This window comes from Petromyzon marinus, chromosome 62 (genome assembly GCF_048934315.1).
Source record: "Petromyzon marinus isolate PM22_M1 ecotype Great Lakes invasive population chromosome 62, UKy_Petmar_22M1.pri1.0, whole genome shotgun sequence".
In the NCBI taxonomy this organism is placed as follows: domain Eukaryota; kingdom Metazoa; phylum Chordata; class Hyperoartia; order Petromyzontiformes; family Petromyzontidae; genus Petromyzon; species Petromyzon marinus.
The window spans coordinates 1,738,004-1,754,341 of record NC_133728.1 but is presented as its reverse complement, the minus strand read 5'-3'; the positions used below and the strand labels follow the sequence as shown (position 1 = coordinate 1,754,341).

The following is a 16,338-nucleotide window of genomic DNA, read 5'->3' as shown; positions in this document are numbered from 1 at the left end:
TGGCATGTTCTGTTCACGTGTGACAAACCTCACTAGTTGTCTGTGTCGGGTGGTGGCGGATTTGACGACACCACATGTATATATTTACGCAATCTAACTTCAAAAAGCCCCTGTATTATGGATGATATTGGTCGCGGAAGCATATGCGTTGAACCTCACGTATTATTGCCGGAAAGGGTTAAAAGCCTCCCATTCTATTTTCTCATGAATCTGGACACATTATGTACGTGCCTTTTATTCATTTGTATCATCTCCACTGAAACCAACACAAACACATCTGACAACAGAGGCTGCCGTAGATTCGTCTCTCCCTCGCAGATCCCCCCCCGCATCATCTTCCATTCCCGCTCACGATGGAATCGTTCCGAGGGCCAGAAGGCGAGGTTGGAGACCCTGTTATGTTGGCGAGATGTTAACTACCTCGCTTGGTACACAGGAGATTAGTGGGTTCGATACCGACCCTGACGCCTACTGTATATTTGGAGTTTGCGGTGTCTCACTCTCTCATCATCATCACGGTGGCTATGAGATGTTGACTACCTCGCTTTGTATACAGGAGGTCATGGGTTCGATCGCAACCCTGAAGTTGCCTGCTGCTGTATATTTGGAGTTTGCGGTGTCTCTCTCTCTCTCTCTCATCATCATCATGGTGGCTATGAGATGTTAACTACCTCGCCTGGTATACAGGAGGTCGTGGGTTCGATCCCGACTGATGCCTGCTGCTGTATATTTGGAGTCTGCGTCTCTTTCTCTCTCTCATCATCACAGTGGCTAGATGTTAAATACCTCGACTGGTATACAGGAGGCCGTGGGTTCCAAACCGATCTTGATGATGCCTGCTGTATATTTGTAGTTTGCGTCTCTCTCATCATCATCACGGTGGCTAGGAGATGTTAACTACCTCGCATGGTATACAGGAGGTCGTGGGTTCGATCCCGACCATTGACACCTGCTGCTGTATATTTGGAGTTTGCGGTGTCTCTCTCTCCGTGGTCGCGTGGATTTTTCTCCGGATTTTCCGCTTTTACCCCTCCACATTTAGAATCAACAATCACGTGATTAGAGTGTTTTTTTTGCTGCTATAAATAATCACGTAATGATGATGAGAAGCCACCACTTCGTTCAGCTGCGATCATTTATGGTGGTCAGGTCGCTTCTGAAAAAAAGCGACATAGCAGCTCATTGGGGCCTTACCTGGAGAAATAAAAAAAATAGTTTAATAGTCTCGATTTAAAGCTTTCGTGACTGCAGGGATTCATATTTTTGGTTCTTTCGGTAAAGTCACGTAGAAGGGAAATAAAAAATAAAACAATAAAATTCTCATGACGTTTCGATTTTTTTTTCTTAACCGCCACTTTTTCAAAATTTCTTGCTGTGGTTTTCACACCTGATGATGATTGCTTGTGTTGCAATCGAAACGTCGTGAGAATTGTATTGTTTGATCTTTATTATTTTATTATTTCCCTTCTACGTGACTTTACCGAAAGAACCAATAATATAGTTTAATAGTCGTTAATTTAGCTTTCTAAATAATAGCTACATATCTCAGTGGGGCCTTACCTGGTAAATAAAATATCTATATATTAAATACAGTATATAGTCTTTAGTTTTTAGTGGTGGCCAAAGCTACGAGTTAGTGGGAGTCTCCTTCACATCCACCGTGAGATTTGTTATCAACAACAGTTATTTAAATAAGAACAACAACACTTACTTAAAATGCGGGTTTCATTATTTTTTTACGCAAATGCTCCGTTTCTTCATTTTTAGCGTCACGATCTCGAAAACTTCGTCTGTGCCTAAAGCAAAGACGGAACAGTTTACAAGACCCGGGAAAAACGATCCGAAGTTTTCGTGACTGCAGGGATCCCTACTCTTTGGTTCTTTCGGTAAAGTCACGTGGTAGGTAGAAACTAAAATCACATAAATTAAATCACGACGTTTCGAACGTTTTATTTGGCCTACTTCAGCAATTGTTTCTTGCTGCGGTTGTTCCCACCTGATGACGGACGCTCGTGCTGCGTTCGAAACGTCGTGATTTCATATAATTTATATTCTTTTATTTCATACCTACGTGACTTTACCGAAAGATCGAAAGAGTAGGAAGAAGGACGCCGCAAGGCGACACTACCGGCTGCTCCAAGGCACGGCTCCAGTTGGAGCACGCCAACCACTCCGATGCCGGGGACACGCGCGCGCGTGGTTTTTTTTTGAACGGTGTTAGGGGGCGGTCCATCCCTCTGCACCAGCGCCGACGGCATTCTGAAATTTGACTTCCGAACGAGCTTATTGGTCGCGCGCGGCACGTGCAGCGCCACGTGACCGCGGGCCGTCTTTGCGACGTGCGCACGTGACGCTGTACTCGAAGTGAGGCGTGTCGAAATGGGCTGCAGTGCTTTTGCTGCTGGCAAAAAAATAAAGTTGGTTTATAACTCTCTCTCGATATCTCTCTCTCTCGACATCTCTCTCTCGATATATCTCTCTCTCTTGATCTGGCAGTACGTATACTAAAATTGGAATGACACAGATGAGATGAGCATGGGCCCTGCGAAAGGATGACACGCAAATTCGTGAAGCGTTCTCTCAATCTCTCTCTCAAACTCTTTCTCTGGATCTCTCTCTTGCTCTCAAACTCTCTCACTAGATATCTCTCTTGCTCTATCTCAATCTCTCTCGCTCTCTCATCTCTCTCTCTCGCTCTCTGTCTTGATCTCTCTCTCTCATCTCTCTCTCGCTCTCTGTCTTGATCTCTCTCATCTCTCTCTCGCTCTCTGTCTTGATCTCTCTCTCTTTCTCATCTCTCTCTCTCTCGATCTCTGTCTTGATCTCTCTTTCTCATCTCTCGCTCTCTGTCTTGATCTCTCTCTCATCTCTCTCGCTCTCTGTCTTGATCTCTCTCTCATCTCTCTCGCTCTCTGTCTTGATCTCTCTCTCATCTCTCTCTCTCGCTCTCTGTCTTGATCTCTCTCTCTCTCTCATCTCTCTCTCTCTCGCTCTCTGTCTTGATCTCTCTCTCTCATCTCTCTCTCGCTCTCTGTCTTGATCTCTCTCATCTCTCGCTCTCGCTCTCTCTCTTGATCTCTCTCTCGCTCTTTGTCTTGATCTCTTTTTTTTACGATCAGAGGAAAACAGAAGATGCTCGGTGCAGTCGGCACTTTGCTTCGTTCATCATTTTGGTTTTTTTTTGTAATGCTTTGCTTTATGTAACCCCCCCCCCCCCTCCTTTTTAAAGTAAAGATTTAACAAAAGATTTCTTGCTCTGCTCTCCTTACCCATTCCCTTTCTCTCTACCCCCCTCTCTGCCCCCTCTCTCTACCCTCTCTCTTCCTACTCCATGTCGCTCTCTCGCGCACTCTCTCTCTCGCTCTCCCGCTCTCTCTCGCTCTCTCTCTCGCTTTTTTATAACTACGACAAGTGCTGCATCTGCACGCAGCCCTTCCCACAGTCAAACGGCCTCCGACGGGTAGCTTATATCTGCATGCAGAGCGCTCCGTCATCTGCCACCAAGCACACGGCCTCCTCCAGCGCCCAATGCTCCTTGAAGGCCGGCACGGCGTGGGTCAGCCACGCACGGCGGAGCTCCAGCCACACCCTGGCTCCGACCAGAGCGCGGAAGATGCCCAGGCTGCTGGCTGGACGTTGCCCCTCCAGGGCCACTTTCCTCGCCCTGTATATGGCGAGCTTGGCGTAGCCGAAGAGCACGTTGACCAGCCCCTGAAGATGTTGGGGTCCTTCGCCCTTCGGGTATCCAAAGATGAGGACCGTCGGGGAGAAGTGGAGGCTGAACCTTAGAAGGATGTTTCTCAGGACCTTGAACAGCGAGTCCAGGCTCTTGCACTCCACGTATTGGTGCGCCACCGTCTCCACTTTACCGCAGAACCGGCACTCCGAGGACATGTCGGTGAAGCGCGCCGGGGAGGCGTCGGTGGTGATGGTGCCGTGGGCGATGCTCCAGCTGAGGTCGCCGATGCGGTTGTACGTCGGGCTGGAGTGGAGTTGCCTCCAGCGAGGCCTCTCTGGAGAGACGCAGGGCAAGGCTCTCCTCCAGGCATGGTCCTTGTGGCTCCTGAGGGTGCCCTGTTGGTGAAACCGGACCATGTAGGAGTAGAGCTCCTTCCTCTTTACATTTGCGAAGGCCACCTCCGGCAGGTCTTCCAGCCGGCACAGGTCGTGATCCGCCTTCGTTTGTCGGCATTGGCGATGCAGCGGCACGACTGAGAGCTCCGGTGGAGGGGGACCGAGAGGGGCCTCGTCATCCCCAACGCCGATGGGGGGCGTTCTCCCCATCGCTGCCGCTGAGAAGGCCCCCTTGGCTTTGGCCAGGATCCGGGCAGCCACCAGGAGCGACTGCAGCCCCCCTGTCTTTGCTCTCTCTCTCGATCTCTGTATTGACCTCGCACTCTGTATTGATCTCTCTCTCTCTCTGTCTCGCTCTGTCGCCTTCACAGGAGCTGCGAGATCGCGAGACGGTGGTCGTGAGCCAGGTCTCCATGGCCACGCGAGGGATTTGCGAGCCTCTCAAAAAGTCTCAGAGGATTTTCCACGTGAGTCGGGTGCTGGCGGCGCTGGTGATAGTTGTGGAAGTGATGTTGGTGGTAGTGGTCTTGGTGATGCTGGTGGTGATGCTGCTGGTGGTGCTGGTGCTGGTGTTCGTGGTGGTGGTGCTGGTGTGGTGGTGTTCGTGGTGGTGGTGTGGTGCTGTTCGTGGTGGTGCTGTTCGTAGTGGTGGTGTTCGTGGTGGTGGTGGTGGTGTTGACGGTGCTTCGTATGTGGGGAGTGGTGGTGTAGTGGTCAGCGCTACACCGCGCTACGAACCCGGCGACCCCAGTTCGATTCCCCCTCACGGCCACCACCAGTGACGGTCATCTGAAGCGGTGCTGGGCCTCCCTTAGGTCGACTAGGCATCAAATGAGTACCTGGTGCGGTGTGTAAACATCGCCACTGGGGAGACAAAGGCGGTCGGGCGTGGTGCTGGCCACCCATCCCCTGGTGTGCCGTGCGGGCCTTCGTAGGTGCTGCTCGCTAACAGCACTTGCCCCTACAGTCTGTTGAGGCTATACTGTAGTGGGGGGAATCTTTGTTTTTGTGATTCGAACCCAGCAACCCGAGTCCGATTCCCACTCATGGCTGCTGCTGATGATGATGGTGGTGGTGATGATGATGATTGTGATGATGATGGTGACGGTGATGGTGATGATGATGGTGATGATGGAGATGATGGTGGTGATGATAGCGATGATGGAGATGATGATAGTGATGGTGATGGTGGTGACGATGGCGATGATGGTGATGATGGAGATGTTGATGGTGACGATGATGGTGATGTTGGTGATGATGGCGATGATGGCGATGATGGTGATGATGGAGATGATGATGGTGATGATGGTGAGGATGATGGTGGTGATGATGGTGATGATGGTGAGGATGATGGTGAGGATGATGGTGATGATGATGGTGGTGGTGATGATGATGGTGAGGATGATGTTGGTGATGATGATAGTGATGATGATGATGGTGATGATGGTGAGGATGATGGTGATGATGGTGGTGGTGATGATGTTGGTGATGATGTTGGTGATGATGGTGGTGATGATGATGGTGGTGATGATGGTGATGATAATGATGATGGTGAGGATGATGATGGTGATGATGGTGATGATGGTGATGATGATGGTGATGATGGTGATGATGATGATGGTGGTGGTGATGATGTTGGTGATGATGTTGGTGATGATGATGATGGTGATGATGTTGATGATGGTGATGATGATGGTGATGTTGGTGATGATGGTGATGATGATGGTGATGATGGTGGTGATGTTGGTGATGGTGGTAGAACACGGCTCTGGACTTCACTGAGAGTGGGCGGGGCCTGCGGGTGGAGGCGGCCACGCCCCACTTGGTGAGCGTGGGCGGGGGGCGACTCTCCACGGCCGTGACGCTGCTGCCCCTGCACGAGGGTGAGGAGCTCAACCACAACAACAACCACAACAACCACAACAACAACAACAACTACCACAACAACTACCACAACAACAACAACTACCACAACAACAACAACCACAACAACTACCACAACAACAACAACTACCACAACAACCACAACAACAACAACTACCACAACAACAACAACAACTACCACAACAACCACAACAACAACAACTACCACAACAACAACCACAACAACAACAACAACTACCACAACAACAACTACCACAACAACAACTACCACAACAACTACCACAACAACAACAACAACTACCACAACAACTACCACAACAACTACCACAACAACAACTACCACAACAACAACAACAACTACCACAACAACAACTACCACAACAACAACAACTACCACAACAACAACAACAACTACCACAACAACAACTACCACAACAACAACAACTACCACAACAACAACAACAACTACCACAACAACAACAACAACTACCACAACAACAACTACCACAACAACAACAACTACCACAACCACAACAACCACAACAACAACCACAACAACAACAACAACCACAACAACAACAACCACAACAACAACAACAACTACCACAACACCAACCACAACAACAACAACTACCACAACAACAACTACCACAACAACAACTACCACAACAACCACAACAACAACAACAACTACCACAACAACTACCACAACAACAACAACTACCACAACAACAACAACCACAACAACTACCACAACAACAACAACTACCACAACAACCACAACAACAACAACTACCACAACAACAACAACAACTACCACAACAACCACAACAACAACAACTACCACAACAACAACCACAACAACAACAACAACTACCACAACAACAACTACCACAACAACAACTACCACAACAACTACCACAACAACAACAACAACTACCACAACAACTACCACAACAACTACCACAACAACAACTACCACAACAACAACAACAACTACCACAACAACAACTACCACAACAACAACAACTACCACAACAACAACAACAACTACCACAACAACAACTACCACAACAACAACAACTACCACAACAACAACAACAACTACCACAACAACAACAACTACCACAACAACAACTACCACAACAACAACAACTACCACAACCACAACAACCACAACAACAACCACAACAACAACAACAACCACAACAACAACAACCACAACAACAACAACAACTACCACAACACCAACCACAACAACAACAACTACCACAACAACAACTACCACAACAACAACTACCACAACAACCACAACAACAACCACAACAACTACCACAACAACAACAACTACCACAACAACAACAACTACCACAACAACTACCACAACAACAACAACTACCACAACAACAACAACAACTACCACAACAACCACAACCACAACAACAACAACAACTACCACAACAACAACAACTACCACAACAACAACAACTACCACAACAACCACAACCACAACAACAACAACTACCACAACAACAACAACAACTACCACAACAACAACAACTACCACAACACCAACTACCACAACAACAACCACAACAACAACTACCACAACAACAACAACTACCACAACAACAACAACTACCACAACAACAACAACAACTACCACAACAACAACAACTACAACAACTACCACAACAACCACAACAACAACCACAACAACAACAACAACTACCACAACAACAACTACCACAACAATCATAACAACTACCACAACAACAACTACCACAACAACAACAACAACCACAACAACAACCACAACAACAACTACCACAACAACAACTACCACAACAACAACAACTACCACAACAACAACTACCACAACAACAACAACAACTACAACAACTACCACAACAATCACAACAACTACCACAACAACAACTACCACAACAACAACAACTACCACAACAACAACAACTACAACAACAACTACCACAACAACAACTACCACAACAACAACAACAACTACAACAACTACCACAACAACCACAACAACTACCACAACAACAACTACAACAACAACAACTACCACAACAACAACTACCACAACAACCACAACAACAACTACCACAACAACAACTACCACAACAACAACAACCACAACAACAACAACAACAACCACAACAACAACTACCACAACAACTACTACCACAACAACAACAACCACAACAACCACAACAACAACTACCACAACAACAACAACTACCACAACAACAACAACTACCACAACAACTACCACAACAACAACAACTACCACAACAACAACAACTACCACAACAACAACTACCACAACAACTACCACAACAACTACCACAACAACCACAACAAAAACTACCACAACAACAACTACCACAACAACAACTACCACAACAACAACAACTACCACAACAACGGCAACTACCACAACAACAACTACAACAACAAAAACTACAACAACAACTACCACAACAACAACTACCACAACAACCACAACAACAACTACCACAACATCCACAACAACCACAACAACCACAACAACAACTACCACAACAACAACTACCACAACAACCACAACAACAACTACCACAACAACCACAACAACCACAACAACCACAACAACAACTACCACAACAACTACCACAACAACCACAACAACCACAACAACAACTACCACAACAACAACAACTACCACAACAACCACCACAACAACAACTACCACAACAACCACCACAACAACAACCACAACAATAACCGCCACCACAACCACCACTACAAATCGCGTCGTGTTTGTTTGGGAAGCATTCACCACAGAATCCATGCGTGTGCCTGGATTGTATTCCTCGATCTATTTATTCCCCCTCCCTCCCATTCCCCTCCCTTCCACCCTTCCTCCCCTCACCCCCTCCACCTCCTCCGCTCCCTTCCCTCCTATTCACCTCCCTACCTCCCCTCCCTCCCACCCCTTCCTCTCTCCCCTCCCCTCCCCTCCCTCCCCTCCCTCCCTCCCTCCCTCCCTCCCCTCCCTCCCTCCCTCCCTCCCTCCCTCCCTCCCTCCCTCCCTCCCTCCCCTCCCCTCCCCTCCCTCCCTCCCTCCCTCCCCTCCCTCCCTCCCTCCCCTCCCCTCCCCTCCCTCCCTCCCTCCCTCCCTCCCTCCCCTCCCCTCCCTCCCTCCCTCCCCTCCCTCCCTCCCTCCCTCCCTCCCCTCCCCTCCCTCCCCTCCCTCCCATTCCCCTCCCTTCCACCCTCCCTCCCCTCCCCTCACTCCCTCCCTCCCCTCCCTCCCCTCCCTTCCATTCTCCTCCCCTCCCATCCCCCTCCCTCCCCTCCCTCCCTCCCTCCCTCCCCTCCCTCCCTCCCTCCCTCCCTCCCCTCCCTCCCTCCATCCCCTCCCCTCCCTCCCCTCCCTCCCATTCCCCTCCCTTCCACCCTCTCTCCCCTCACTCCCTCCCCTCCCTCCCTCCATCCCCTCCCCTCCCTCCCCTCCCTCCCATTCCCCTCCCTTCCACCCTCTCTCCCCTCACTCCCTCCCCTCCCTCCCCTCCCTCCCCTCCCCTCCCATTCCCCTCCCTCCACCCCTCCCCCTCCCTCCCCTCCCTTCCACCCCCCCTCCCTCCCTCCCAACCCTCTCACTCTCTCTCCCTCCCCCCACCTCTCCCTCCCTCCCACCCTCCCCCCCCACCCACCGACACACCCACAGGGCAAACTAAGCTGGGCACGGCGGATTCGATTCCTCCTCCCGACATCGAGATCCGCGGTCCCGGAGCGCAGCGCGACCACTGCATCATCGAGTCGCGGGGCGGCGCCATCACCCTGGTGCCCTGCGGCCACCCCTGCACCATCGACGGCACCGCCGTGCGGGAGCCCACGCGGCTCACTCAAGGTGCGTGGGGGGGGTGGGGGAGGTGGGGGAGGAGGTGGAGGGGTGGTGGAGGGAGGGGTGGTGGAGGGGGTGGGGGAGGTGGAGGGGGAGGTGGAGGGGTGGTGGGGGAGGTGGGGGTGGTGGAGGGAGGGGTGGTGGAGGTGGTGGGGGTGGTGGGGGTGGTGGAGGTGGTGGGGGTGGGGGAGGTGGAGGGGTGGTGGGGGAGGTGGTGGGGGAGGTGGGGGTGGTGGGGGTGGTGGAGGTGGTGGGGGTGGTGGGAGAGGTGGGGGAGGTGGTGGGGGAGGTGGTGGGGGAGGTGGTGGGGGTGGTGGGGGTGGTGGTGGGGGAGGTGGTGGTGGGGGTGGAGGGGGAGGTGGTGGGGGGAGGGGTGGTGGAGGTGGGGTGAGGTTGTGTGATGGTGGGGGTGGAGGAGAGGGAGGTGGGGGTGGAGGAGAGGGATGAGGAGGTGGAGGAGAGGGATGAGGAGGTGGAGGAGAGGGATGAGGAGGTGGAGGAAGGAGTGTTCAGTAATCAACTTCCCCTGCACGTTCGGCAGTCCCCTCCTCAACCTCCTTCCGTCCCTCTCTGAAATCCTCGCTGCCTCCTCCACCCCCCCCTGCAACCCCCTCCCTGATCCCCCCAAGTACCCCCCCCCACCTGCAACCCCCTCCCTGATCCCCCCAAGTACCCCCCCCCATCGCCGCTGCCACTCACTGCTCAGCCCCCGCCCCCCCCCCGCTTGGAGCTCCGCGCTTCTCGATCGCTCCACCACCGTAACGAAGTGAGAGCACATTCGGGCGGAGCGACACGTGATGACTTAAAATATAATAATTATATTGTACTTATAATACTTATATTGTACATATATAATACTTATATTATACTTAATACTTATATTATACATATAATACTTATATTGTACTTATATAATACTTATATTATACATATAATACTTATATTATACATATATAATACTTATATTATACATATAATACTTATATTGTACATATAATACTTATATTGTACTTATAATACTTATATTATACATATAATACTTATATTATACATATAATACTTATATTATACATATATAATACTTATATTATACTTATAATACTTATATTATACATATAATACTTATATTATACATATAATACTTATATTATACTTATCATACTTATATTATACATATATAATACTTATATTATACATATAATACTTATATTATACATATATAATACTTATATTGTACTTATCATATAATACTTATATTATACATATCATATAATACTTATATTATACATATCATATCATACTTATATTATACATATCATATCATACTCATATTATACATATATAATACTTATATTATACTTATCATATAATATTTATATTACACATATATAATACTTATATTATACATATCATATAATACTTATATTATACATATATAATACTTATATTATACATATATAATACTTATATTATACATATATAATACTTATATTATACTTATCATATAATACTTATATTATACATATCATATAATACTTATATTATACATATCATATAATACTTATAGTATACATATATAATACTTATATTATAATATCATATAATACTTATATTATAATATCATATAATACTTATATTATAATATCATATAATACTTATATTATAATATCATATAATACTTAGATTATACATATCATATAATACTTATATTATAATATCATATAATACTTATATTATACATATATAATACTTATATTATACATATATAATACTTATATTATACTTATCATATAATACTTATATTATACATATCATATAATACTTATATTATACATATCATATAATACTTATAGTATACATATCATATAATACTTATATTATACATATCATATAATACTTATAGTATACATATATAATACTTATATTATACATATCATATAATACGTATATTATACATATCATATAATACTTATATTATAATATCATATAATACTTATATTATACATATCATATAATACTTATATTATACATATATAATACTTATATTATACTTATCATATAATACTTATATTATACATATCATATAATACTTATATTATACATATCATATAATACTTATAGTATACATATATAATACTTATATTATACATATCATATAATACGTATATTATACATATCATATAATACTTATATTATAATATCATATAATACTTATATTATACATATCATATAATACTTACATTATAATATCATATAATACTTATATTATACATATCATATAATACTTATATTATACATATCATATAATACTTATATTATAATATCATATAATACTTATATTATACATATCATATAATACGTATATTATACATATCATATAATACTTATATTATACATATATAATACTTATATTATACTTATCATATAATACTTATATTATACATATCATATAATACTTATATTATACATATCATATAATACTTATAGTATACATATATAATACTTATATTATACATATCATATAATACGTATATTATAAATATCATATAATACTTATATTATACATATCATATAATACGTATATTATACATATCATATAATACTTATATTATAAATATCATATAATACTTAGATTATACATATCATATAATACTTAGATTATACTTATCATATAATAATTATATTATACATATATAATACGTATATTATACATATCATATAATACTTATATTATACATATCATATAATACTTATATTATACATATATCATACTTATATTATACTTATCATATAATACTTATATTATACATATATACTACTTATATTATACATATCATATAAATCGTATATTATACATATCATATAATACTTATATTATACATATCATATAATACTTATATTGTACTTATCATATAATACTATATTATAATATCATATATACTAATATTATAATATTATATTAAACAATACATACAATATACATATAACTTATAATACATATATAATACGTATATTATAATACTTATCGTATAATATTATATATAATACATATCGTATAATACATATATAACACTTCTAATATTTTACCTATATAATACTTATAATATAGTACATATCATACTTATATAATACTTATCATATAATACTTATCATATAATGCATATTTTATAATACATAGCGCATAATACATATTGTATAATACATATTGTACAATATATAATACATATTGTATGATACATATTGTATGATACATATTGTACAATATATAATACATATTGTATGATGCATATTGTATGATACATATTGTACAATATATAATACATATTGTATGGTACATATTGTATGAAACATATTGTACAATATATGATACATACTGTATGATACATATTGTTTGATACATATTGTGCAATAGATAATACATATTGTATGATACATATTGTATGATACATATTGTACAATATATAATACATATTGTATGATACATATTGTATAATACATATTGTACAATATATAATACATATTGTATGATACATATTGTATGATACATATTGTATGACACATATTGTATGATACATAATATATAATACATATTGTATGATAAATATTGTATGATACATATTGTATGATACATAATATATAATACATATTGTATGATACATATTGTATGATACATAATATATAATACATATTGTATGATACATATTGTATGATACATATTGTATGATACATATTGTATGATACATATCAGCGAGTTGGCACAGTTGGGGGGCACAGCCGGGTCTGTGCCGTGACCTCATGCACCTAGCCTGGCACGGTCGGTCACCCCGCACCTGATGGCTCTGTGCCGTGACCTCATGCACCTAGCCTGGCACGGTCGGTCACCCCACACCTGCCGGGTCTGTGCCGTGACCTCATGCACCTAGCCTGGCACGGTCGGTCACCCCACACCTAATGGGTCTCTCCCCTGGCCATTGGCCACAGTTCATTCAGCCTTGCCCCAGGCTACGTGGTGGCACAGGGCAGCACGTCACGTGAATCCTCAACACCGCGAATAGTAAAAAAAACGTGAATAGTCAAAATCGTGAAAAGTCAGAACCGTTAATAGCCGATGCGTGAATATTCGATCTGGGAATCGTCAAACCGTGAATTGTCGAACCGTAAATAGTTGATCCGTGAATGGTCGAACCGTAAATAATCGATCCGTGAATAGCCAATAGACCAGTAAATCAAAGAGAGGGGTTATAGGGGTGGATCGTCACAGGCTGTTCGATTCCCGCTCACGGATAACATCAGTGGCGAATATAACCTTGACTGGTTCTGGTGCGATGTGTAGCTGCCAGTACTGGGGAGACAAAGGCGGCCGGGCGTGGTCCACCCCCTCGTGTGCCCTTCCGGCCATCATAGGTGCTGCTACTCGCTAACAGCACTTGCCCCTAGAGTCTGTTAAGGCTACACGGGGGATCTTTGCCCTTGTGTGAAACGGGTGGTGGGTAGTAGGTGTGTGTGTGTGGATGAGTTGGTGATAATGGTGTCTGTGTGTGTGCTCGACTGAGCCTCAAATGAGTACCTGGTGCGGTGTGTAGTAAACATCGCCACTGGGGAGACAAAGGCGGCCGGGCGTGGTGCTGGCCACCCACCCCCTCGTGTGCTGTTCCGGCCTTCATAGGTGCTGCTGCTACTCGCTAACAACACTTGCCCCTACAGTCTGTTAAGGCTACACGGGGGATCTTTGTCTTTTGTATGTAAGAGTGAATGTGAATGTTTGAGAGTGGCTCTGTGTGTCTGTGTGTGTGAGTGTATTTGACGGTATGTGTATAGGTATGCGTGTGGGTGTGTGTGTGTCTGTGTGGGGAGCGGTAGTGTAGCGGTTAGCGCTACGCTGCGCTACGAACCTGGCGACCCGGGTTCGATTTCCGCTCACGGCCAACACCAGTGACGATTACCTGAACCGGTCCTGGGCCTCCCCTAGGTCGACTCAGCCTCAAATGAGTACCTGGTGCGATGGATAAAAACATCGCCACTGGGGAGACAAAGGCGGTCGGGCGTGGTGCTGGCCACCCACCCCCCTCGTGTACCGTTCCGGCCTTCATAGGTGCTCGCTCACAGCACTTGCCCCTACAGCGTATTGAGGGTATACGGGGATCTTTGTATTTGTGCGTGCCTGTGCATTCCACGGCACGTGCGTGTGTGACCAATGTTTATGCCTCACAGAAATTATCGGACGTTCTAAACATTAGCTGAGAGTTGCCATTCATTATACACGGTTTGTCTTTGGGGTCTAATTAAACCAAATTACGCTAAACGCTGGATGTACACTGCGTTGCTGAAGTTAAATTGTTTAACATCGCCTTAAACTGAGTCTCTATATTTAACGATTCACTACAGTGCGCGTGTGTTTATGTTATTATACCCCCTCTCGATCGATCCACTGCTGGATGAAGGCCGTGTAGATCAAAGATATTCAGAATCAGAATAAAGTAACTTGTACTGCAGGAAGAATCCGATGAGCAATGAAGCTCTTTGCTCACAGATGTCCAGTCCGGGGGCACGTGGTCAGGACGTTACAACAACAAACACAACACACACGATAGGAGTGAAAAGTATCGGGAAGGTGAACACATCACTTACAAATATACAAATTAAACTTTTTTTACAATGTATCTTACCAACTTATTTCTCAGAAGCTACCCGGCTATCACGAATGTATAACTCGCCAAAGTGACCTATCAACATCACCGTGGGAATGTATACGCAGTCGCATGATCGTTAATAATCTCAATGCACGGTATTCACCACACACCACACACACTCCACACACACACACCACACACACACACCACACACACACCACACACACACCACACACACACCCCACACACACACACTACACACACACCACACACGCCACACAAACACACCACACACACCACACACCACACACGCCACACACACGCGACACTACACACACCACACACACACACCACACACGCCACACACACCACACACGACACACATACCACACACACACCACACACACACCACACACACACCCCACACACTACACACAGACCACACACCACACACACCACACACAGACCACACACCACACACACCACACACACACCACACACACACCACACACACTCCACACACACACCCCACACACACACACTACACACACCACACACTCCACACACACACACCACACACACACCACACACACACCACACACACACCACACACACACACTACACACACACCACACACGCCACACAAACACACCACACACACACACACACACACACCACACACGCCACACACACGCGACACTACACACACCCACACACACACACACACACACACTACGCACAGACCACACACCACACACACACCACACACACACCACACACGCCACACACACCACACACGACACACATACCACACACACACCACACACACACCACACACAC

At 44.6% G+C, this 16,338-nt stretch overlaps 1 protein-coding gene and 1 non-coding gene across 11 annotated transcripts in view; both read left to right on the top strand.

Moving 5' to 3' along the window:
• Nucleotides 1–16,338, top strand: part of LOC116955834 (pleckstrin homology-like domain family B member 1) — a 155,182-nt gene that overhangs the window by 20,403 nt on the left and 118,441 nt on the right. For all 10 annotated transcript variants that reach the window (XM_076053775.1, XM_076053770.1, XM_076053771.1 and 7 more), the window contains exons 2-4: nt 4,446–4,541; nt 5,834–5,957; nt 9,692–9,874. In XM_076053775.1, coding sequence (XP_075909890.1) covers nt 4,446–4,541; nt 5,834–5,957; nt 9,692–9,874 — 403 coding nt within the window. The remainder of the gene's footprint in view (nt 1–4,445; nt 4,542–5,833; nt 5,958–9,691; nt 9,875–16,338) is intronic.
• Nucleotides 2,485–2,587, top strand: LOC116955964 (U6 spliceosomal RNA). Its single transcript, XR_004404909.2, has one exon. It is a non-coding gene; the product is annotated as a U6 spliceosomal RNA (small nuclear RNA).